The 25,206-nt window shown below is 44.6% G+C and overlaps 1 protein-coding gene across 14 annotated transcripts in view; it reads left to right on the top strand.

Moving 5' to 3' along the window:
• fbrsl1 (fibrosin-like 1) overlaps positions 1–25,206 on the top strand; it is a 318,377-nt gene that overhangs the window by 256,545 nt on the left and 36,626 nt on the right. For all 14 annotated transcript variants that reach the window (XM_035995470.1, XM_035995454.1, XM_035995460.1 and 11 more), the window contains one exon: positions 23,486–23,534. In XM_035995470.1, coding sequence (XP_035851363.1) covers positions 23,486–23,534 — 49 coding nt within the window. The remainder of the gene's footprint in view (positions 1–23,485; positions 23,535–25,206) is intronic.

Genomic DNA, 25,206 nt, shown 5'->3' with positions numbered 1-25,206 from the left:
TCCTGGCTGCTACTGAGCCAATTTGTATTTGTCTGCCCTCAGGCTTTGATATCTTTAACTTTAAAGGAAGATATTTGCTCTATTTCCAAAACAGGGCGATGAGCTGATAGCAGCATGATACCATCCTCCAAGAAATATGTGGCTAATAGCTTCCTATTAAATGTGCTCATTGTGGTCGATATTAACACTTCCTGTCAACATCTGATCTAAAAATCAACATATTTCTGTCTACACTCAGGGCTTTTCTCTTTACATAACAGGTTTTACTGTACATGCACCTATTTTAGAAAGCTGTTGAGGAGGGGAGGTATTGTATGCCAGATGCTATTTCCACAAGGCAGATATTTGGACCAGGCCTGGAGATCCACTCAGTCAGTGCTGGCTTACCTGAGATTAACTGTTCTCCTGGCCGTGGCTGGCAGCATTAGCGGCCCACCACTGAATGGACGTGAAGCCCAAAGCTGGCTGTTAACGTGCTGAAGGACAGAAAATACACCCAACCTTTTTCCCAGTGGTGATGTAGTGGTTAAACCGCCACCTTGGGAGCTATATGTGGCCCCACGAGCTTAACACTGAATCCTACTAGAGCTTCTCTCATGTGTCCATCTCAACTGTCTCAGAATATTTAAGGAATACTCTGAAAGGATTATTTGGAAATGGGCTTTTTGTGATTGTTCTCAATCAGAATTTATAAGCTGCATGAATGGTGCCTTCCAAAATCTTCGAAACTGTGATATGTACAGGGTGTCTTCTGTATTTTAGACGCATAAAAATGTAGAACTAAGCATTGTAGTTTAATGAGCAATTAGCTGACGCATTGGAACTATTTACTTACCAACAATAGCTGCCCTGCGTTCCTACACATCCTGTACACACCATGAAGTTTCCATTTTTTGCACAATGTTACACCTCTGGATAAAACCCCAAGGACCTTAGATGTACATGTGACTGCTTTATAGAGGAAATAAGACACATTTGGAACCATTGTAAGGCATATTCTCTCTTTTGATTGCTAGAAAAATGTTTTCTTTAAAGGAAAAGGCTGCATGCCCTCCTTACAAAACAACCCCAACATCCAATGTTTACTCCACTTTTTCTTCATTGGGATGGAAGAGAGATGAGGGGGGGGGGAGCAGATACAATATGACCCTTAGGGATGATGATGCCTTTATGGCTTAAACATCTATTGTTTCCTTTGCCAGCATCTATGAGGCCAGTTTCCCAGGATGCCCTACTGGTGCAACATCTGCTTTTCCGTTTCATACGTTTTCCTGGAATGTGTCCCAAGTTTAGCGTCATGTATGTTCTCCCTTTTTGGTCGCTGGCTCTTTTCAGCTGCTTTTGGAAAGCGGTTATTTTCTAGTATAAACAAAATCACAGCCAATTGCTCGATTGACCAAAGTCCAATTTAGTAGCTTTAACTTTTCCCTGTCCAATTCCAAATTGCCCCTGCGCCTTTTACTCTGACCTGTGCATTTGTGTGTCTGTATGTGTAATGCCCTATGTTTTTAAGGGAAGTCTAGGCTCAGGGATGACCCTTAATCACAGTCAGCTGGGAAATAATTACAAGTCTTGCATTCATGAAAAAAATCCCACAGAGTAGGCCATAACTCTTATTGTTGTTGCATGCGAGACAGTGCCTAACCTACAGGCAAAATGTGTAGATGCCCAGTTTGGGATGGGTATCGCAGTGTGTAATTTATCCATCCACAATACTGTATTTATCGTTCTTTATAAAAAAAATAAAAAGGATTTGTATCACGACAGAGCTGGCATTCTCTTGGGGGTATCTGTGGAGTATAACACAGCATGGCAGAAAGTAAACACCAATCTTCTACTTGTCTCCAGAAAACTCCACAGGGAGATGGAGTTGTAAAGGAGCCCCTTACTCTGCCTTGGCATTTTGCAAGCCTAAGCCTCTTTCAACCTGACTTCAATCATGGCTAAGTTAAGCGGGTCATAAGAGTGAACAGGATAACCACAGGGCTAACTTTGTAGGAGATGTCAAAGCTCTATTCTCTTCCTCTTTAGCCTCTGAGAGTTCTCTAAAGTACATTTTCAGAATAACATCTTCACTGTGCAAAAGGAGCAGATGGATAGCCTCGCTCGGTCAGGACTGATGCCAATCCATACTCCCCAGGCTACTCAGGGTTTTAGGGAATGGTTGCACACCGGAGGGGTCAATGGGGGGGGGGGGATTCTAGATGTTTGCCCACTTTACATTTCTGTACACATGGTTGAGGCGTATAAATGACTATATCCATTTGGTGGTCATCTTCATGAACTAGAATTTTAAAAAAAAGAACTATAACTACATTTTCCAAATAACATATTTTTCTTTTCCTTTTGAAAGATCCTCTCCTGATACATTCAATACTAGAGATTTAATACAGTCATCAGTCAAAAAGTGTGGGTTAACTATTGCACAATACATTTCTGAGAGGTTTAATGAAACTACTTCAATAGAAACACATCTTCAGCCCCATTATTGAACATACTGTTCTGTATATGTACTACATGCATACATACAGTACTGTACTACATACATAGGTGTCATTTACAGGGGAGATGGGGGGGATACAACCCCCCCAATAATCAAAACTGGCCACTGCAACCCCCCCCCCAAAAAAAAATGTATCAATTAAAAATAAATTGTTGCAGAAACATTCACCACCATGCAGAAAATGAAGTGTGATGCACAAAATTTAAATTTCGCTCAAAAGTGGAGATCTTAACCCCCCCAATGTTGAACCCATAGTTACGGCTTTGACTACATATGTACTACATGCAAACACACAATACTGTACTATATGTACTACATGCATACATACAGTACTGTACTACATGCATATACATACAGTGCACACATACAGTTAAAAAAGTCCAATCTGGTTCAACCTAGCTAAATAAATACATAAAATAAAAATAATTAAATAGTACAAAGTGGATGAAAAAAAAAATCCTGGGTCTATTATTGGGAGTAGTGTTAACAAATCAGATCAAGCCCTCGTACATTGATTGCTCTGGTCTCGTCCTGTCCTCGTTTTCACCAGCTGCTGCCACACACACACAGCAGACACACACACACACACACACACACACACACACACACACACACCCTCACACACACACCCTGGCTGACGTGCAGCGCAGCCCAGTCTCTCTCTCTGTTGCGCACGGAGAGCAGGTCGGAGAGGAGCGGAGCGCACTGCGTTTTTCGGGACTTCTCGTCACACTAAACGCGCCGGGATCTTGTGGATAACAGTTAGACGATCTTTCCAATGTGCGAAAAAGCATCCGCGCGGCTCTTGGATATGTATTTGGTCGCGTTTTCCGCTTGAGATCGACAGATACTTTGGGGAATCTATTGTGGATGATCTGTCATCGGCGCGTTCACTGCCCGACTTGGAATCCTATGAGCGGTGCTCTGGCTTGACAAAGATCCACTGTGTTCTCACAAGGAGCCCGACAATCTGCCTACAGAACTTTAGCGAAGTCAAAGAAACAGAATTTTCATACTATTTCCTGAAGGTCTCGCCGCTTTTTCTTTTTCTTTCGAGAGAGAGAGAGAGAGAGAGAGAGAGAGAGAGAGAAAGAGAAAGAGACGGAGGGGAAAAAAAAATCCCCTCAGTGAAGATTTATTGTTCCGGCAGATTATTGTGTGTTGTGAGTTTTGTCATCGTCTAACCGCTGAACAATCTTTTTTTTTTTTTCTTCCAAATTGGATTTAACCCCAACAAGGCTCGCATACATATATATGAATGCGTGTTTTTATTTGCTCCAGTCTGGCTGATTTGGATATCCTCCGCAGCCGATCTCAGCGCGTTTGGACTCGGTAAGGTTTTAATGAAATTCCACCGATGTTTTTGTTGCTTTCATTGGTTTTCAGTTGGAATATTTGCCATCATTGTTTAAACAAATATACTAATATGCACAGTTTCCGTCGAAATGTATCATTGGTGTGTGTGTGAGTGTGTGTGTGAATACGCTGTTTATTGTTAGGCTTTTTCTCCGTCGGTGGCAGGCGCATTCTCCTTCCTCCTCCAACGAGGCGCCCCGCACGTATTGTCAGCTTGAAAAACAGGAGACTATAGGCTATATAACATCCAAACTTAGCCTACTTCACCCATATATCTTTTTTAATTTCAAAATAGCTTTTACTCACGTTTGCAAGGGTTGCCATAATTCAGTATGGACTTCCTCCACACTGACTGTAGAAACTGATGAAGTTACGTAAAGACTGGCGGGTGTTTGGGGAAAAGCATAATATATATATTTTTTATATTATTTTTTTGAAATATCAACATTTTGTCTGCACTGGGTTTTAATATCCTATTGTGATATGACGATTTTGCATGTACATTTTAATATTTAATTCTGTTATTTACCACAACATCACTGGTTGCGTGCATTCCTTTTTTTATTTTCTTTTAACTCAAATCCATAGCTGTTTGTAGGTTGGCGTCTTGTTATTGCAGTATACTGTAGGCTATTATCAGGCACTCTTAAATCCACCACGCAGGACATTTGAGTCTGTCCCATGTCTGACTTATACAACCGCGCGAGGAGCTGTTTAATTAGGTTTTCTTCCCACCCCATCGCGCGCAAAAAATCTCAGCCATCAAGGTCAGACTAGATCACATGTCGCCTGGTAATATTAGTTCAACACTTATGAAACAAGTCTTTGTCGTGGCTCAACCACAGATCAGAGTGTATTTTTTTTTTTACGAGTCCACGCCTTTAAGAAAAATCTAACATTCCCATAATAATCCTATAGAGGCTTATAGACGCGCGTCGCAGTTGTGAGCTTATAGTGATTTGCCCTACCATAAGCTCTCCCAGGGCTTTACTCTAATATTTCCATAGGGACGTACAAGTGCTGTGTTCAATAGTGACTCCGTTAATCTGTGCTATATTTTTGACTCTTTTAGTATCACTTTAATATTCCTGCAGCCGGTAAATAGCAAGCCTGTGAATACTATAAACATCCACCACTGTGGCATCTTTGTACCTCCATGATATCTCTTCTGATATCACTATGACTGGCACTTTTCTGAGAATTGTGTGAAATCTAAATCACACTTTTTAATGCCCAGTCACTAGTTGAAGGTGTAGTTTAAAAATCTATCCACATTGGAAAAGCAAAGGGCTCTGATGTATGTGTTGGTATCCTATATTATTCAATAATGTTTATTTATTATAGTCTCTTGCTCCATTGACAAAATAGTATTTATTTAGGGGCATGTTACTACAATGACTTCAATCCAAATTGAGTTGAATATATTATAATTAATCTATAATTGTTAAGTTGAAATATGAATTGTCACTGAGACACATGGAGGTAGCTTTACTCTGAAATTGACTTACATTTGGGTGGGAAATGTGACTGAATATTTTGTTTAGTTACACCTGTTTCTATTTGCTAAATGTCCCGAGCCTTTTCCCCTGATAAGACACAGAGCAATGTGTCTTTGTACTCATTGTTATGCTTGCCAATCACTGTCTTTAACTGTGCTGCAGGCTCCAGATAGGCTGTGCTTGAAATGTCATTTTGTTCTTATCAGGACTGGTGCAAAAAAAAAAAAAAAAAAAAAAACAGCAGTGTGACTGATGTGGTCAATGATGAAGTCTCAATAAAATATTCTCACGCCATTATCTCTTGTTATTGCCTGTTAGTTCTGCATGTACTTGGGTTGTAGAGTATACAACATTGTAATACCAGTCACTCTTTAACCTGATACTTCCACCACCTACATATTAAAATATATATCTTACTCCCCAGCACCTATCTGTAATCTAGTGCAGATGGGGCTCTGGAATTAGCTTGCAAAAACCTCTCTTATTCCTATCTTCAAAAGCCCATTTATCTCTAGTGGAAAGCTGATAAGAGACAGGCCTGCTTGGCAAATGTGATAAGAGGGTGAAAAATCCTCCAGCTATTTGTAATGTAAGAGTTCAGGCAGATCACAGCTGGGGAAGACATGACAAACCCAGCATCATGAGACTAATGCCTTGTGCCCCCTGAAGCCTGGATACGAGATATAAGAAGAAATGGAGATTTATTCTGGATCCGTGCATGAACTCAGAATTGAAAAATGAGCTAAAGAGACGTTCAAGAAAATAGCCCTTTGCATTTGGATGCAACACCATGTTCTCAGCGGTGACGACAGTGTCTCAAACCTCCGAATGTTATCAGTCTGTATTATAAAGTAATGCCTCAGCCTGCTAAGCGATTTTGAGTACAGTGTCTAGCTTTAAGCTTTAAATATGCAACAATCTGTGAAATAACATAGACGGGAAAAAAAGATGTCAGTTAAATATGTTGTTGATGCATTTAGGGGTAAAGCTGTGCTTAGGGAGGAACGTGTTCTAAAAGTATTGTAAATCCCAACTGGAACCTGTCTAAAATGTGGAGCTAATCCAAATTGGCTTATACTGTGAGACTTAAGCTGCCCTCTGCGAGAAACTCCGAGAAATATGGAATTGAGAATTGCAAAACAACGTAGCAGTCGTTCCGCAGACCGGTGTTTTCCCCTTCTGATTTACTGGACAGAGAGCAGGTTCATCCCTGGAATATAGCCGCTCCACTGCATTAAAACTGAAGAATGTCTCCCTGGCGCTGCATCTGATTTCTGTCGACCCACTGACACAGCTTCACCCATTGTGCATGTTACATCCAACATTAATCTGTTGGTGCAAATACAGTGTTCATATTAAAACTGGAAGGAAAGGTGAACTGTATTTGTCATAACGCATATGGCCTTCCACAAAATTCACTGTCAGAGAAGCAAGAAGTTCTCTCATTCACAGACGTGTGGGCCACAGGAGACGTGGATTGTTCCGTGGACATGCCGTTGCTGCATAACAGATGACACATAGCATGTGATGTTATTCATACTTCAAGGACACTCCCCGAGCGCCACCACTTGTGGGTCCACAGTGGGAGATGCAGAATTTATGCGGGTCCCTCTGGCACTTGGATCTACATCTTAATCCTGACAAGGGACTTGCCATAAAACACTCTCTTTACACCAAAAGCAGAGGGACACTTAGCAGGAGAGGAAGCCGGCCGCTGCGGAGCGAGGCGTTTGGCAGACTTGTCTTTTAATGTACGCTGCAGAGATGTCTCTGTTTTTAACATTTAAGTTATAAATAACGCAAAGGGCCGCGCAAGGCCAGTGGCTGTAAAGGGACAGGGAGGTGTTGTCAAAACAAAATACATTTTTCTCCTTTTTTTATTGCATGGCAGTTCTTTCAGAGCTGGCTGTGTTATTAACTGCGCCTGACAGCAGGGGATTTATGTGCAGGTCCAAATGGAAGTGACCAGTGACCTTTCCTGTGGCGTTAGCCAGCTCTCAAAGTGCCAGACAATGGACTGCCTCGACAATGAGCCGCGGCTCTTTGTCCCTCACCTCTTCCTATGTGATGTTATTTCCTAAATGTGGGCATCTGCTCACTGAAAGGGCCTGGGGCTTGTGTCTCTGCTCATGTGTTTTATCCTTTTTTCTTTTTTTTTTTGAAACATTTCTTTCTCTCTCAGCTTGAAATGTCAACTGTGTGCTGCACAAAGCAGCCATCCAAGGTCTTTTGAATACCTCCAGGTACTAGTGAAGTCATAGGTCAGCCAGTCGCTCAGTCAGTGGGTAATGTGTGTTTCATGCTCTTGGCTGAATGCGTTGAGCTTTTTGCAGGAGCTGCTGAGCAACACGGTGGCCCCAGAGGCAGGATGGAAGTGGAGCGGGTCACAGCGCCGTTGCAGGCATTCTCCTGTGATGTTGTTATTGTTGTTTTCTCCGTCCCTCCTAACAAAGAAGTCCCTCTTCACTTCAAACAGCTGCTAAATCCCATACATATTTCAAAAGCACTCTCCCTTTAATCCCCCCAGTCCTTCTGCAATTAGCCATTGACAGCAGCGCCTAGTGCAGTTCATGATCTAATAGAAGAAGGGGATATAGACTAGAGGTCCTTTGATTCTCCGCTACAGAGCATCTCCTGCTCTCAGCCTGCTCATTGGGACCAATCTCAAGGAGAGTTGGAGACACTTCATGTGAATTCCCCTTCTTTTGAAGCTGCCGACCTAGGTCAACCTGTAAATCTGGCAGCTGGCCAGTTCCTGGCCTTCCCCTCATTTCTCTCTCGCTCTTGCTCTTACTCTCTCCCTCCATCTCCCCTCACGTTTTCCAAACAGTGCTTCCCCGAGAGCAGGTTGTGTCTTTTGTTACCTTTATGAGGCGTAATTAAATGTGCACGGCGTGGCACAGTGTTTGAGCAGGAACCCCAGGCGTGCCATTAGCCAGATGTGGCTGCTCAATCCTTAATGATAGAGGAACAGAGGCGGAGGAGGCGAGCCCAGGAGTCCTTCATCACGCCATCCCGAGGTGTCGTGTGGGCCTAATTGCCCCATCGTTTTGTGCACCGTACGAGCCCCCATGACACCTAGCTTCATGCATTCATTATGTAGTCTCCCAGTGCTACTTCAGGCTGTGGTGTTCATGTATAACCAGAGGTGGGTGGTACACTGCAGCTAGGCTTTTAGCCAGCAAGTATGATTCATGAGGGGAGTTTCTTAACACCTTTGTTTTGAACATTGCACGCAAGAGGTTGGGTGATGTACTGTGTAATGCACTGTATTAACAGTTTACAGCGTCTGACTGGAGAGGGTTGCATTGGCATGTACTGTCATCATGTGAGAAAGTGAGAGGCACATTTTTATATGCGGCTGCTATTAAACATCACCGCAGTTGTACATCATTATTTGTATTCAGTTTTGGTTGGATCATTAAGTGTTTTTTTTGCATTCAGTAGAGGCTGTTTGAGTTCTGTCAGTCAGTGTTGTAATAGTTAAGAAGTGATGCACATGTCCTTGGAAGAGGGGGCCAACCAGGAGAGTTAAGAAGCCACTTTTCTAGAAAACAACCTGCTTGTCTGTCTCTGCCTGGGGGCTTTGGAAGTGCTAAGGGATCAGACTGACAACCGCTGACTGATCGGCTCACATTCACACAGCGTTTCCTTCCATCCTTGCCTGGGATCTTACTATTGAGAGTTCTCATATTTCCTCCTAAGCCCTTTCACTCGCAGTGTATTAAAGCCCCCATCCCACTCCACCCCTCTCCCCGTCTTTTAATCCAGCCCGCGTGTTTTTCCCTCTTAGTAAGCAGATTTGAGTCGGGAGCTTTAATTAGATGCGTCTTCTCTGGGATATGGATGTGTCGGGTGGTCCGTGCACAGCCTGGGGAGCGTTGGGTGAAAATGGGCCTACATGCCAAACATACGGCACCCTCGCTGGAAAGCAGGCCCCTTCGTTAGTGAGGAACTGACGAGCTGCCGCTCACATTTGGGTAATTAACACCGCCACAGATTGTGGAACAGCTGTGCAATTTAGCACTGTGGCAACACCAGCGAGTCAAGAGAGACTCTGCAAACAGAGGACGGCTATGAAGTAAAGCACCTCACTCAGGCCTCATCCAAGCTCTCTCCAGTGGCCAAACATAACGCATATCCTCAGCCACTTGGCAGAATGGCATGACAAATTATTAAAATCACATTATTTAAGGGAATTTTAGATGATGAATACTTAAGCAAAACAACAGAAAACTGTCATTACAGTTTGGATGCTCACAGACCGTTTGTGCCATAAAAGACTAAAAAAATAAAAAATACACTTTCTTTTGTCTGCATCCACTATATTTCAACACCTTCTGTAAAGTCATGGCCATGTAGAACAACTTAGATCCTACATGGCTCCATCTAAGTTCCTTATCCATGGAGGATTTACAGCGAGGTTTTGGGGCTAGTCATCAGCCTCGTCCACAGTTGTGGAGAATAGGACCGGACCTGTGTTAAAAGCCTCTGCACTTTCTCTCCATGTAATTTAAGTTGCTTTTCATCTTCCTTTTCTTGGCAGGGCCTGGCTTGCCCCCACAAAACCAAATTATATGTGAGAAGTAATTAAAGCATCCTGTTCTCCTTTTTGTTTCTTTTTGATTATAGTTAATGCGTACCATTCCGTCCTCCACTTTTATTCGCCTTGTTTTTTTATCCCCACTGATCCGCAACATCTGGTTTTGGGTTTAACCGTCGGGGGGTGGTGAGAGTGTGGGGGGAAAAATGCTGGTACACATGCAGTTTAAGCGCGAGTATTTTTCTGTTGGCTTCTACCTGATTATTACTGAAAAAAACACAAACATCCTGGGATATTTGGCTTTCTGTCAAGTTGGAAGCATTTTACAGTGACAGCCCAAGATAGTCATTTGCAGAGTAATGAAGGCAACATGACCATGGGCTATTTTGCATTTGTATTATATTAGATAAAATGAGATTTCCAAAACAGTAGGTTTTTTTTATGGCTAGAGCAAAAGTAGCAATATGGAGCTGTGTAGTTAAGTGTGAGTCTTGTAAGGTTGAGCCCTGTTGCCTCTCCTCTCTCCGGCCTATCAAGTGTCAGTGACAGTGACATGCCCAGGGCTGTCAGCAGGCCATGTCCCGTCTCCGTGCTCCGTCAGAGAGTGAATGGAGAGAGCCCAGGGAACTTGTTAAATTTCTGCTAAGCTAGGCTATGCTGACTTTGACAAGAGACATTTTCTTCCAATCTCCTCAGGTCCTCTGCCGCCATCATCAACCACAACTCAGTGAGGGAACAGGGCAACGGGAGACGATGCAACGATAATAATGTGAAAAATGTCTATCTGCAGTAATGCCAGGTGAAGGCAAACGGACAGGCAGGCAGCCAGCCTCTGCAATGTATTCTGGGAGGCTGGGCCAAGCCCCACTGGGGCTGTCATTTATTTATCTATCTGCAGTGTATTGAGAGGTGAGGAGAGGAGAGATGGCAGAGGCTTCGCTCTACCAGAGGGGGCTGGCCAGCTCTTGAGGGATAGGAAATATAATTGGGTTGCTATCACTCTTGGCTATGGCACCAATCAGACATTTCTCCCTTCCTCCCTCCCTCCCTCCCTCCCTCTCTCACCCACCCATGTTGCTTGCAGACATAGCTGAGGAGACGAGGCAGTGCTGGCCTTTCAGGCCCTGATCAGGGACGACCCCAAACAAGACTTGTCACTTGTGCTTACAGTGGCATTTATTTGATCGGAGGAGGTTTTTCTTCTTTCCCTCCCCCAAGCTCTTCCCTCTGCATTCTGCCACTGCCTCTCTCTTTGGCCTGAGCTGTAATGCTGGAAACTTGAATGCAGCTTGGCTGGGCCTACCCATGACTACTGCTGTGCAAGGCAAATGACTTTGCTGTAAGGGACAGGCCACCTGTTAGTGACAGGGTGGGGAGCTGAGCTGACAGAACCAATGTCACTGTCAGAGAAGCAGGTCGAAGTATCTCCCAGCGGGAGGGAGAGGGAGACAGGAGAGCTGTTTCCACTGGCCCAAACCCACCACATTGGCCCACACATGCCCCCTGCATTCTCCTACTGTGACCCTGTAACTGTGGAAGCATTGCTATGCTCGCAAGCACTACTGAAAGTAGAATTTGTCTGTATAGTCAGTGGGAGAACTGTTCTGTGTGAGCGTGAAAGCATGCATGCAATGTGTGTATGTGTTTCTGTGTTGGGAAGCAGGGGGTGCCACGGTGGTCAGTAGTGTAGGTAGAGCGCTGAAGCCTGTGAGCACATCTGTTTCAGCTACTATAATTGCGTATGGAGGTATTGATCTGTGGTGGATGCAAGGGCACTGTACCAGAAGTCCCTGCCTCCACACGCTGGTATCCCGCCAGGATCCTGTCAATCTGGGATGTGGGTGTCGGCCTGGGCGGGGATCTGAGCATTCAGAGAGCCCTTACAGGAGTGCAGCGCATACCAGGTCTCCAATTACATGTTGGTGGGTGGCATCGGGTAGGATGCCATGCAGGTTCATGAGGCCAGCTGGGCGGGGGCCGCTGCAATGCACCTGAGCATGTTTAAAAAGCATCAACAGCAGAAACAGTAAACGGGGCTGGTAAAATATACTATCTACTGTAGCTATGGCTGTGGATCCTTTGCTGACTCTGCTCCAACCAAGGTGTTGGAGAATAACAAGAACTGTAGTGTAGTGGCTTGTAATGATGACCAAAAACGCTTGTCTTTTACTGTCAACATTTTTCAGTTTTACAAACAAGAAAGTGAACAAACTTAACCATCTCATCAAACTCATCTCATCACACAAACTAGCGAGAGTACACAACAGACAACTTCCGTGTAGGCTACTTCAAAATAAAAGCACATCCTGTGACGGTTCATAGTAATACTGAATTAACGTTGAATAAGGTTTTGTACATTTTTCACAAACTAGTTGTAGATCAAGTACTGTAAATAATGTAAATAGTGTTAACCACACTATAATTTAACATTTCCTGTTTTAAACTAAACAACACAAGTGCTTTAAACAAACATTTCACAACAAGAACAGCAAGGCATGATTTGAGCTAACAAACCACACCCCTCGTCATTCTACTGTGTCCAGCCTCACAGCTTTTAACACTTGATTAAACTCACTTCTCTCAACTAAATCCTGAATTATACTGGCAGAAAAAGTGTGAGGGGAAGATGCTCTGAGGGTTTCACCTGCATGATGGGTCATCTGGGTTCTGCTTGCTATAATGTTCACCTTTTTCATTTGGGAGTGTTTACATTGGCCTCTACTATGCAACCACACACATCTTTACCACTGACAGACATGAAATGCAAACATGTTTTTTTTCCCTTCTCTGCTAGATGAATAGCATGCAGTATAAAGGCCCTGGAGCCTGGACCAACTAATCCAAGGATTCTCTCCAATGTGAGAAAAAAGCTCCTTGAGCACACAAGCTGCTGCCTTGACTTCATCTGTTTGCATATCTCTTATTCAAATACAGACAGGAGCCACCTGAGTCAGGCAGAGTGTTTTCTGGACGTGCAGATGTTGAAATGACTCTAAAAGAAAGAGGTTGCCATAGCATCACCTCAGAAAAACAAGCCTTTTAAATGACAACTCATTAAACCACTTATCAACATGGTTTAGACAATCAGTGGCTAGAGCAGGCATCCTTTTAAAAATACAGACAGCTCAACATTTAAGAGGTAGTTTAAGAGTGTAATCGACATGTTTGTTTTATTGACAGGAAACTGGTTTGTTGTGGTGACCCAGTGCTGCGGTAATGAGCTGTTTAACCTTGCTTCACTGCAAAAAAAATCAATCCAGTGCATTATGTACACACACTCCAATAACGTCACTGGAGCAACATACTGGAAGTGAATATGAATGGCCTCTGTATGTGACTTGGCGTCCTTTGTGCTCATTTAGTCCGCTCATATGCCGAGACCCCCAAGGAAAACAAAGCTTTTAACAAGCGCTAAGATATTCATTGTTGCCATCATTAACAAGTTTTAGTGCACCTGGGAATATTCTTTGCTTGTTGTTTTTTTCTCTCCACTTAAATAATTCAAGGAGTTGCATGTAAGACAAAGTTGCATTCACTTGCTTCATTATATTTTAATCCAGAGCAAATGATGCTCTGCACACACTAGGCATGGCCAACAACATTTAGTAGTCCTTTCCGCAGTGACTGCTCATAAATTTGCTCTAGCAATGCAAACACATCAAATAGTTCCTCCTCACCCTGCCCTTCTTTTCCATGCCAGGATTTGTGTTTAGATGGCTGCCAGATCAAATTCCTCCACAGGTGTTAAGTTATTATCAGAGATAACAGCCGGTGGGTTTACACAGAGTTCAGCGGGGCTCATAAAAAAAGAAAAGCTTGCCGAATAGACAATTACAACACATTAGGATGTTATTATTGTGCAATTACTGGAAATGCAGTTTGCTGTGAGTGCTCAATATTGAGCTGAACTCCCTTTTAGGTTGATAAAACTGACCTCCAGTCAGGTATCGACAGGCTCTCATCACTCTATACATGCCACTGTAAGCCACAGTAACCGTAAGTCTGCGCAATTCATAACTATTTCCGATGCAGTCGCCGTAGTGACTGATCATTGTAATTGAAAACCAGCAGTAACATGGCCGTTGTCAAGGTCACGTCCCAGCGTGTTGTGCTATAATGTTACACAGTAAGTGTGAAGTCTAAAGCCATAAGCTCTCTCACAAGGTCTCTGCAGTTGTCGCGTTGGCGTTAAACTAGCTTCTGCTGGACTCCCTGGAGGTACACAGTTAGCTTGACACCCCCTCCATCACCCCCTCCCTTACAGAGCAAAGCTCCTGGTATGTCCCACTGATATGTCATCATGGTTATTTATACACTCCCACCCACCCCACATTAAGTCACACATCTGGACTGTTAGTGACAGAAGAGCTCAAGCTATGCCATGTCACGAAAGAAATGTGTGTGTGTGGGGTGGGGGGGAGTCATACTTTGGCTTATTTTAGAATGAAAACCCTGTCGCATATTCATGTAGAGAAATACTGTAAGATGTCAATGAAACATCAAAGTCTAAAGAATGAATTGCTGTGACAAAGCAGTGGGCGTACTGTGGGCCGCTGGGGTCCGTGTTCAATATTAAATTCCTGCTGTAAACACACACTCAACAGACAGCAGCAGATTATATACAGCAAGTAGCAAATACTAGGAAAAAAACATGTCCTCTTTTCTTCTAGTACCAATCTCAACTCTGTGTTTGGTGATGAAATGAAAGTCTGCCCATTGTAAACTTACACTGGAAACAATGACCCCCAACAAGAACCACCACTGTCAGTTTCCCCCTTTTTATATAAGGGCAGCTGAGCAGTGAAGGTATTTCTGAAGCTGCCTGCCTGGGCGTTGGGTGTCCTGTCCGACCCTGCAGTGAGGCCTCAGGGAGAAGCTTGGGTTACAGCTGCCAGAAACCTGAGGCCTGATGTATGCATCAAAAGTAAATTCCACTTAACGTGCCACATCCCTTTTCCAACATGACCTGGGGGCTTTGGAGGTCTGAGACTCCTTTATATAGTGCATACCATGTTTGTTTGTGCTAGCAGGGTGGATAGGGTGCCTTAAAGTGGCAAGAGGATGGTGGTGTGAGACCAATGGGACATTTGGCAACGGGTGCCAGTCTTCTCTGTCCTATTTCCAGTTTTCCACTCCCTCCACTCGCCACCTCCCCAACTCCTCCTTCATTCCTTCGCAGGACAAGTGGCTGTATTGATCCTGAGAGCTTTGCCTGACTTTCACGGTTGCAGTTGACATACTGTATGAGCAAGATGCCGAGATGAATTCCTAAATTTCCTTTGCCTCATTTCAGCTGCCGTTGTAGTTTAGGAGAGGTACTGTTACTAAACCAGCATCAACAACTTCACACCCCCCATCGCATTGATAAACTGAGCTCAGCAGAGAGCGAAGCTGAAAAGGTCAGGGGTCACGGGCATCGAGTGTGTGCATGGTGTAGGGTTTAGGAGGCTGTGGGATGCAGAATGGCTGGAGTGGAGGCTGGTGTGTGAAGCCTGAATCCCCCATAGTTTTCTTAGCCCAGCCTTTAACTCCCACTGGTATTAGAACAATATGTATTTGTGTTAGAGGGGAGGTGATTCATATTACTCAAAATCACTGGCATAGTACGGGTGAGATGTGCCTCTTGCTGCGCATTTTTTCCTCTCATTAAAGGTGTCCGTGCCCAGAGGAGCAAACCAGAGCCTACCACACATTTCCATGTAGTGCCAGCTCTGCCTTTTCTTCTCTTTGTGTGCTGTCTTTAACTGCAGAAGAAATTCACTGTGTGTGGGTTGAGGCGAGGGAAAGGGTCACAGCTTTTTTTATCGCCTGCATTATTTAAGATCCTGCCGAGTTTGTTTTTTCTTCCCCTATTAGCAAATTCATCCAAGTCAAAAGCGCAGTACAATCTCAAGAGAAGAAGAAAGGAAGAATGTAACTTGTGTAGCCTGAGGTACGCTATGACTCACCTAGACATTGTTCAGATGGAGTGGGAAAAAAACAACAAGTTCAATAGGAGTTTCTATTGAGCTGTGCTTAAAGCCACCTTTCTCTTAACAAGCTGCAGTGAGAGGTAGTTTGCCTACCAAGCTTGCCTGCAGCTCTCCGCAGGGCGATTATGTCACGGTGGGCCAGTCAGAATGATGTGTATCTCTCTGTTAGAAGGCAGCTCCACTGCAGCAAAGGCTCTGACTAGGAATATTATTATTATCTCCAGGATCCTCTCCACAGCAACAACGGTGCCGCATTGTGAGAGCTCTGGAGGAAGCTGTTTTTGAAATAATCCTTCTGTCTGTTATCCTGCCTCTCAGACAATAACATCCAGAAAGGCTTTTTTACTTTCCACCACCCACACTGACAATGGGGTAAAGGCTTTACAACAAAAGGATGATGTGTATATGGGGACCCGTCCTATCATACCTCCTCACAGCGGCCCCCGAGGGAGCCAGGATTTGGTTGTGGCTGTTGACCAGCCAATCAGGCAGCAGTGAGCCGTGTCTTAAAGGGCTATCTGCCATCTCGGCTGCCGAGAAGCCTGGAGAGCCGGGAGAAGTCACCGGTGCTCTGATCTATATCAGGGCCAGAGAGTAATGACGAACAGACCCCCTGATTCCAGCGGGAGATTACCTGCGGTTCTTATCGCGGCTGGCACACATTTTGACATTAAAAAGGAAAGGAGGCCACGCCCTTTCCATCGTCAGCTGTGCTGTGCCGAATAGAGCTATCGCCTGCTTTTGTTTTTCCGTCTCCCATCGCCTTTATCTCTCTGTCTTTCTCTCTCTTTCCCAATTTCCATGCTCTTAAGCAGGACTTAATCATGGTACAATAGTTGTGCCACACTGACCCTTATCTCACCCTAAAAGAGATGCTATTAACTCCCTCTCTTCTGGTGCCCTCCCCCTTCCACATTTGCCTATGCCTGACAAGGGAGGAGAGCCACGCATGCTTTTAAACCACTGAGCACGGATCTGTTGTTGCATTAATTGAGTTAAATGGATTGCGATGGTCGAGATGATTTGTCTGTCGGCTTTTATTGCCGCAATTTAGACTGTGCCTCATTGCATTATGCCACTTAATGAGAGCCCTTCACAGACGTTTTGTTTCCACTGGTATTAACATGCACAGGTTCACTTCACAGGAGAAAGTGGGAACGAGCGAGCCCTAATTCCCTGCAAATTTTAGTCAATCAGCTGGAAGCACTTCCTCTGTCACTGACATTTTATAAATGAAATGTCCTTACTGTTTCTCATGTCCCTGTAATCTGTGGGGTTGGAATTGTGATTTGTGACCTCCTCCCATCCTATACCCCCCCTACCAGCCCACCTCCATCCTTCATCCCGGGCCTTTGCAGGGAGTTTGAGCAGGTCTGGATTCTCTCCGGTGAAATATGCCTTGTCCTTTTTCCTTTTTCATTTCTCCTTATCTGGTTAGTGCTGGCTTTGGGCCTGCTGAGGCGTTGATTTGTGACCCTCTCTGTCTGCAGCGGCGAGAGGCTTTAATGCAATGCATGCCTCTACCCTTCTCCCTACTGATGAAACAGGCCCCTGCATTCCCCTGATAGACTGCTAATTTGTATACTAAACTGACAGGCTGCAGTGATAAGGGCTAGCAACTGCTGCACAGCCAGGGGAGGGAGGGGAGGGAGGAGGGATGGTGTTGTGGGGTGCGGTAAGCGAGACGAAAGGGTAATATTTTACACAAAGCTCAAGCCCCCCTGCTTCTCTCTCGGCATTCATTTCCCTGCGTCTGTTGCTAGGGGGAGAGGGAGCAGGAGTTGTCAGCCCTGGCCCTCTGTCGTCGCACACACACACACACACACACATGCATTATACGTGCCTATGAAAATGGCACTCGGGGCTAAGTATAAAGAGGTTTGAGTGTGTTTTGTGTGTGTGCTAAGGGAGACCACTCCATTCTACATGGTCACTATGGAATTCATTATCATCTTAATGATGCTCCAGTTCAGGCGAGTATCTGTTGGTTGACAGTTGCGTGGGAGGTTTCTTCTCTCTTTCCCGTTCGTGCTGTATATCCCATCATGCTCGCTGGGGGTTTGCAGTCTTGCTGGCTCACACCTGTTCTGACGAGCAGGAGGCAGCAGCGGTGGTAGCGGTGGGTGGGAATTGGACGTAGATGGTGCCTGTTCCCCGCCCTGGGAACGTGTAGCACTGCTGCGGCTTATAATAAACGACCGCTCGGGAGGTCATTAAGTTTCTGGAACGGTGCGAGGACAAATGCAGGGGAGATAATTAATTTGGTGTCTCCCATTGCAGCCTGGGAGCTGTAGGCCCACTGTGCAACGTCTAAATGCTACATCTATTGTTAAAGTAGCATTAGAGGATGTCTGGGGTGAAAGGGTGACAGTAGTTGAGGGGCCTGAGTGGGCGCTGATAGAAGTGTTTTTCAAAGCCGCGAGCTACTCCCACGTGAACAGAGAAAGTCAGGCCCTTGCTAGGGTTTGACTGACTGTTTTTACCATATCAGTACTGATAAGCTTCTTTGTGTCAGTGTTCAAGATCATTGTGTGTGACCTTTTTTTATACACAGAAAACAAACAAACAAACATCACGTTAGAATCATTCAAGGGTTTTGCTTTTTAAGGAAAAATATAGCAGTACAACCCTGACAAGAGAGGGAACTAAGGACTTGAGGTGACAGTAAATGGAAAATTGGGAGTGAGGGCAGTGAAGGAGGAAGTTGACAGTGATGAAACACCAAGCAGTGATGAACAATGAACAGCATGTGTGTGTATGGGAGGTTTGGTGAGCGTGGATCCATGGACAGACAGGTTTGGCCATGGTAATTGAGAGCCTAATCGTCCATGCCAGGATATGTGCCCTTGTGCCTGCTTCCTTCTTCTGTTTCTCTCCATTTTTTCTTCTTCTTTTCTTTCTTGTTTGTCATGCTACATGATGAGTCCTTTAGTGCCACATCCTGTCACATCAACACAGCACCGAGTGGCCATGTGCTCTTATACAGGTCCGTCAAGTGTCTTCGCCTACGCAAGTACTTTTGACCCACTTATTTACATGTAGCATGCACAAGAATGTGTTGTGTCTTTTCTATGCTCTATTACCCATGATTACACAGTTAGACGACATGCTTCTAGCTATAGCTGCACTCATGGGTGTTCAGTTGATTTTCATCTGCCTGTATGTTTTGTTTTGTACAATAGAACATCTTTCATCAGTTTGGAGATGTCATTTTGAAAACGTGTTGGCTTTTGTGTTTGGTTTGTGGTATATAATTGTTAAGATTATCCGCCCTACCACTTGTCCTACAACAGTCCGTCAAGAACATAGCATGTGCCAAATGACTCAGAACAAAGTTGTAATTATAGTCTTTGCAGGCATGAGCCCACAACAGAGCCTACTAACAGGTTTCTTTGATTTCACGCTACAGCGGTTGTGATAGCACTGCCAGCCTATGTCATTTTTTTCATCTTTACCAGGAAGGGGAGGGGCTTTACCTGCTTTACTGGGATAGGGGGAGATTGTATTAGGAATTTAGTTTTATTTAGTCTGGGTTTAGCTAACCTCTGGCTGCAAGATGATTTCCTGTTTGGAGATAAGTTGCTCAGTTCCAAGGAATGCAGGGTATGCGATAGGAGCTCTCAGATCAAAGGTAGATGGACGGCCTGGGGACCATTTGACATAAAGCAGGGGGTTCGGGGGGTGGGGGGGCTGTGGGCAGAGAAATTGGTCTCTCAGCAGTCTTTACTAAATGAGGTTAATTGAATCTGGGTAATTGCTGACCTTCCTGTCTGGGTGAAATCACAGCCTTAACTGATCAATGCCTTTCATAAATGTATGCCTGAAGGTTATTCAGTTGATTATCCTCCCCTCCCTTGCTGCATGCATCGCCTCGCTCAGTCGGCCCATTGTGCTTAAATTAAGCGAGGAAGCGTTTTACCACTAAAAAAAAGTGCAATTAAGCTTGTCTCAGATTTTCTAAATTAATTAGCTTGCTGTGTTGTTAAATAAAAGCGATGTGGACATGGAAAATTTGCTAAGCTTTTTTCCCCCCCTTGCTTCTTTGCTGTGACAGCAAATGCATTTTGCCTCGCAGTAAATGTCTCACTTATTGCTAGCGAGGGTTTCTGCCTCTCTGCTTTCCCTCTGCGCCTCTGCTATTATCTGGAGATTTATGCAGCCAATAAGTCATTGGTGTTCAGGGAAGTTGGGGACTTTTTAAAACAAACAGCAGTGTAATTTGTAATTTGGCATTCTCTAAATCTGGGAATTATGGTTCTGCATGTGACTCTTTAGGGAGTTAGCACTCTGATGGTGGGTTTACTGGCCCAGCTCCCTCCCTGGCCTCCTTCTTTTTCTTTCTCCCCCTCATTCCTTTTACGCCTGCCGAGGAAACGGAAGGATTTCACAGCTGCTGAGAGCTGGGCCCCGGCTGGGCCCTGTGACCTCCTTCTTGCTTTTTCCCCCTCCCTCACTCTCACTCCCTCTTTTCTGCCTCTCTCCAGCAGTCTCTTTCCTCAGGGAGCTCTTGTGTGGCTCAGAGGAAGCTGAATCATAAAGCATGGCTAATGAATAGAATAGGGAAGGAAAGCTGAGGCCTGCTGACGGCCCTCCAGAGAGGAGGCCAGGCCCCTGAAGCCCCAGGCTCAGATAGCAGACGGCCCCCTCAAAGGTCAGGCTTCCTGCGGCCCGCTCCAAGTGCTTTTGGCTCCCAGGCAATGTGGCTTGAATTTCCCCCATTATTTTTTTTTAAATGGTTAAATTTCCCTGTTTCCTTTAGAAAACCTGGCCTCTGCTCCTCTTTTTTTTCCCTTGTCTGTCTCTCTTTCTCTATATATATTTCCCCTCTGTCTCATCTTTCCCGGTCTGTTTTTAATGGCAGCCAGGGTTGCCTCAACAAAGAGAGTGTGAAGAATTTGTTATACATGACCTCTGCACACCACAACCACAGGCCGCTCAGACTGCCAGCAGCACAGCCCTGTGAAAAAATGTCAACTTGACCAGCGAAACCAAGAAAGTTCTACAAAAACAACAGCTAGCCAAATCAGGGCTCTGCTTTGACATGCCTTTTTAAGAAGTGCTTTTGTAAGCGGACCTTGTAATTGTGGATTATACGACTGACTCATGCAGAGTTGGCAGGTGCAAAACACAGCATTAAAACCTAAATATTGGTTGTTGATGTTACTTGGAATGTGTTTGGGATATAAAACGGCTCACTGCGCACTCAAAATAGCCACAAAAGGAATAAGGAGAACTAGGTTGTCTTGGCACATGCTAAACAAAGAATTTTCTGTTCTCTTTCTCAGGAGCGTTATGTCTGCCTTGCTCTCTGGATAACCACTCTGGTCATAACAATTGTTTAAACTGTTATAGTGAGTTATTACATGACCTACCCTGTCTTTTTTTGCTTTTGTGACCCCGTGCCACACTAAGCAAGTCCCTGAGCCAGCTCCCGTGTCCATTTGACAAGCTTCATTTCATTCTGAGCCCATATTTTTCTTCCAGGGCCTCCGGGGCCATGATTCAAGGCTGAGGTTGTGCTGCTGCAGTGCTGAGGCTTGGTACTGGAGCGTTTAATGTCGTCCAAAGCTAACAAAGAGCCTGTGTTGTAGCCTGGCGCCCCGGTTCTGGGAGACTGAAAGAGGGCAATGCACAACACTCTGTCTTTCCTCTATAGTCTCTCGCCTCCTCTACTGTAAGAGGAAACAGGAAACATCTCCTTTATACTGAGCGTTTGCCCTCCATCAAATGTTCCGCTTATCGAGACTAAACTAAAGAGCTGTTATTGACCTCTTCTGACATTTTCATCAGGCTGTTGAACTTCTTTAAACACACTGGTTGACCAGTCTTTTAATAAATACTGTAGTTTATTAATCTCATAACTAACATGGTGGCATCTGAATCTAAAGGCCATCGCTTAAATGGCACTGTTAAAGAATCTAATGCTATCAAGGATAATGTTTGCAAGATTCACATTTAAAATCTCAAAGTCTTGTAATGCTGACGCTGAGAGCACTTATATCACCGGAAGCTTCAAGCAACTGACTTGTTAATGTCATGTATCACCAGTATTTATTTACCTCGCAGTGTAGTCGCTGTGGAATGTGACTTATGGGCCAATATCTCTCCATAATTATCAACACATCACGTTGGGGATTCTTTTCATGTCGTTAGTAGACACAACCGTTTGCGTCTGCTTTGTTGTCTTTTGTTATGGCTTGGACCTGTATTTCATGTGGCTGCTGTGTGAATAAAGCAAATCGCTGCTTTCCCTGGGCACTGTTGTAGTTAGCGCTGAGATGAGACATCAAGCGCAGACAGACAAACGCGTTGGAGAACAGTAACACAGTGGCAGCAAAGGAGAAATTGGGAGGTCTTGGAAAGAAAAGGACGTCCTCAAAACACTTGTGAAGAACTAACACGAATGCCAAGGACGGCCATCTGTGTTTACAAAAACGATTTGCTTTCTCTTTTTGTCTCCGTCGCTCTTGCACTCACTCTGATTCACTGTTCATTCTTTACATATGCTCCCTTTGTGCCGCATAAAACACAAGCATGGCAGTTAAGGACACTCGGGCCCTTTGGGTGGAACATATGTTCAGCTCTTGCAGCTTTTTACAAGTGTGCAGAAACCAGATGAGAGGATCTGAAGCAAAGTGAAATCTTGGCTTTAAACAAAACCCCTATATGGGCAGATATTACAGGCTGAGGAGGATTTTCATTGTTAATATTATCATCGGAGCACACCGATTTTATGCTACGGTATTTTGCACAAATACCAGCTTTCGTGTGGATTTACTGCTTTTTCGGTCATAGTGTTTAAACATTCCCCGTCTGGCCAGTGAACATGTGTGAAAATGTATGGTGTGTTTTGATTTAGGTGGTGCTCGCCAGAATCTACATATCCATCTAAAGCCGAGAGGAAAATACCTTGCAGTGTTTAGTCTAGAAGTCTCCACTATCACTTCATAGTGAGGTGCCTTTCTCTCCCAAGTGACTCAGCCTCCATTTGACTACAGTCCTCACTGTCAGCCGCATCAGCCCAATCAGTAACAACTGTTTCTGACCCAATAAATGCTCCTGTTGTTGACAGATCATCTGTTTACCTCCAGGATGGGCTGATATTGGCTTTGATATTGAATCTGTGAAATAAGGATATTGCTTTTAGAGTAGATGCACATTCTGTTCATGAGATATGTTTTTCCATTTAAAGATATTGCAGGACAAAAATGTGATTTCTGAGCGCCAGCGTGTATGCAGAAGCCTTTGTGCTCTAATGCTGCAAAGCCACCTTACTGACTTCCTCCGTCTTTGAGAGCACTTCTTTAGAGGGTTTTCAGGTGGCACAACAGTGCCACCTAATGTTACCTCAATAGGAAAAAGCCAGACAGAGACCACCGGGTGCAGAGGGAGCTCTTCTCGTTGGCTGATTATTTTGATTGACTGTATAATGCTTTGTGTGGCAGCTGGACATTTCCTCCAGTCACTAGTGGCCACATTTGTGGGTGAATAAACCTTTTACCTGGCAGACAAAATGTGTGTCAGTGCTTGCATTAGTTTTGATGAATAATATTAATAATAGCACCGATTCACAGGACAAATCCACTAAAGGTCTGCCTTCTTGTTTTTCCAGGTGTCTGATGTAGGATCGGAGAAGCTCTTTTCCCCCACCACACCCAAAGGTAAGAGCCCTCTCTGTTTTCTCCATTCACCCTTCAGTCTTTCCTCCTCTGCCACATTCATACTCATAACAACAACTGGGCTTTGCGAATGAGTCCAAATCTCCTCGGCTCTAATCCTGCAGCTCCCATTCAGATTTAAATGTTAGCAGACATAAACAAGGTCTGGTGACTACATATGCATACATTTTTGCCTGAGCGCAGAGTGGTGTTTGCTGGACGACCCCGCCAAAGGCTTAGCCCTCCTACATATTGGTTCATTAGAGGGGATTTAGAGCCTCCCTGCCACATGCTCCCACAAATGGGAACTTCCCTCAGGCAATACAAGCTCTCTGACAGCAGGCCTGGACCACAATGGATGCCAAAGGAAAGAGAGAAAGAGCTTTGTCAGCCCCCCAGACAACACAAACTATGTGCTTGTGTGGTAACATATGCACATATGTGGATTATAAGGCTTTTGTATGTTCATGCATGATCTTGCGTGATTTTGTGTGTCCATGTGCCGCCAACCACATACATGTGTTGGTGTATGCCATGTGGGCAAAGAATGTCTGCACCTGTAAATTCACTAAATGCAATGATGTTTGCCAGGTCAGAGCAGGGAGAAAGGTGTCAAATTGTGGATGCAGGGAGGTGGGGGAGGGAGGAGAGGTGCGATCAGCCTACTAGTGACAGATAGCAGCATGCAGACCATGTCCCCCCAGGGCAGGAACCAGGAAGCAGGGCATTAACGCGAGCAGAGGAAGAAGGAGGTGGGTGTGCAGAACAGTGTAAGCTCTGGCCATATGAGAAGGGTTTGGGAGGGGGGATGTCTGCAGGACGAACTAGACATATGGATTAGCTTGCCTCTACTGAACTGTTAATGTCGTCTTAATAGACACAAAGTTAGTGTAAACTGGGATGTTTTTTAATATTTGTTGAAAATGTGTTGAAAAGCATTTTCTAAAGTGAAGTCGTGAAAATGTAGCACTCGTGGTCAAACTGACTATACATAGTTAATATATTAGTATGGCAGGGTTAAAGATACTTGTCTTGTGGTTGTTGTAAAAGAAGGCTGTTAAAAGAAGGCTGGACCATGCTTTTATCTGCAAAGTAGAGCAGATATTTGTAGCATCAGTGTAAATCTACCTCCTGCCTTTTGGTAATCCCAAATTAGAGGTCTTTGTTTACCTCAATTTTCCTCACCTTCACATCAGAACATCCACTGTAAAAGCTAGGTTTCCTTTCAACAGCATATGAAGGTGTTTCTTGGTTTAGCACAGTAGCTTTGACTGCTAAGTGGAAAAGCATGGCTGACAAGGAGGAGAGAAACCAGGCCTGTCGGCCGTGTGATGTAGATGACCTGTGACCAGCGCCGGCCTCGTGAAACCAGCGTTCACAATGACAATGACAATGACTCCCAGACTTGCATGGTTAAGAAAACAACTAGACCGCGTCCAACTCCATCTATTTTCCACCGGGCTGCTGGACTACTGCTGTTGTAAGCTGTCAGGGTGTTGACTTATTTTCCCAGCATGCCTGTACAGAACATGGCTGCATATAAACATACTCTGCTGTGAAGAACAGCTAGTGCAGGCACATACACAACCGTCGTCTTTTACATACATCCACACACGCAGACACCCCGTGCATGTCGGCTGGCAAACGGAGGGCTCTGTGGCTCTTGCTAATGTGC

This window comes from Sander lucioperca, chromosome 2, assembly GCF_008315115.2.
Source record: "Sander lucioperca isolate FBNREF2018 chromosome 2, SLUC_FBN_1.2, whole genome shotgun sequence".
Taxonomy (NCBI): Eukaryota; Metazoa; Chordata; class Actinopteri; order Perciformes; family Percidae; genus Sander; species Sander lucioperca.
The sequence above is the reverse complement of the archived record's forward strand: the minus strand, read 5'-3'. Positions and strand labels throughout refer to the sequence as shown.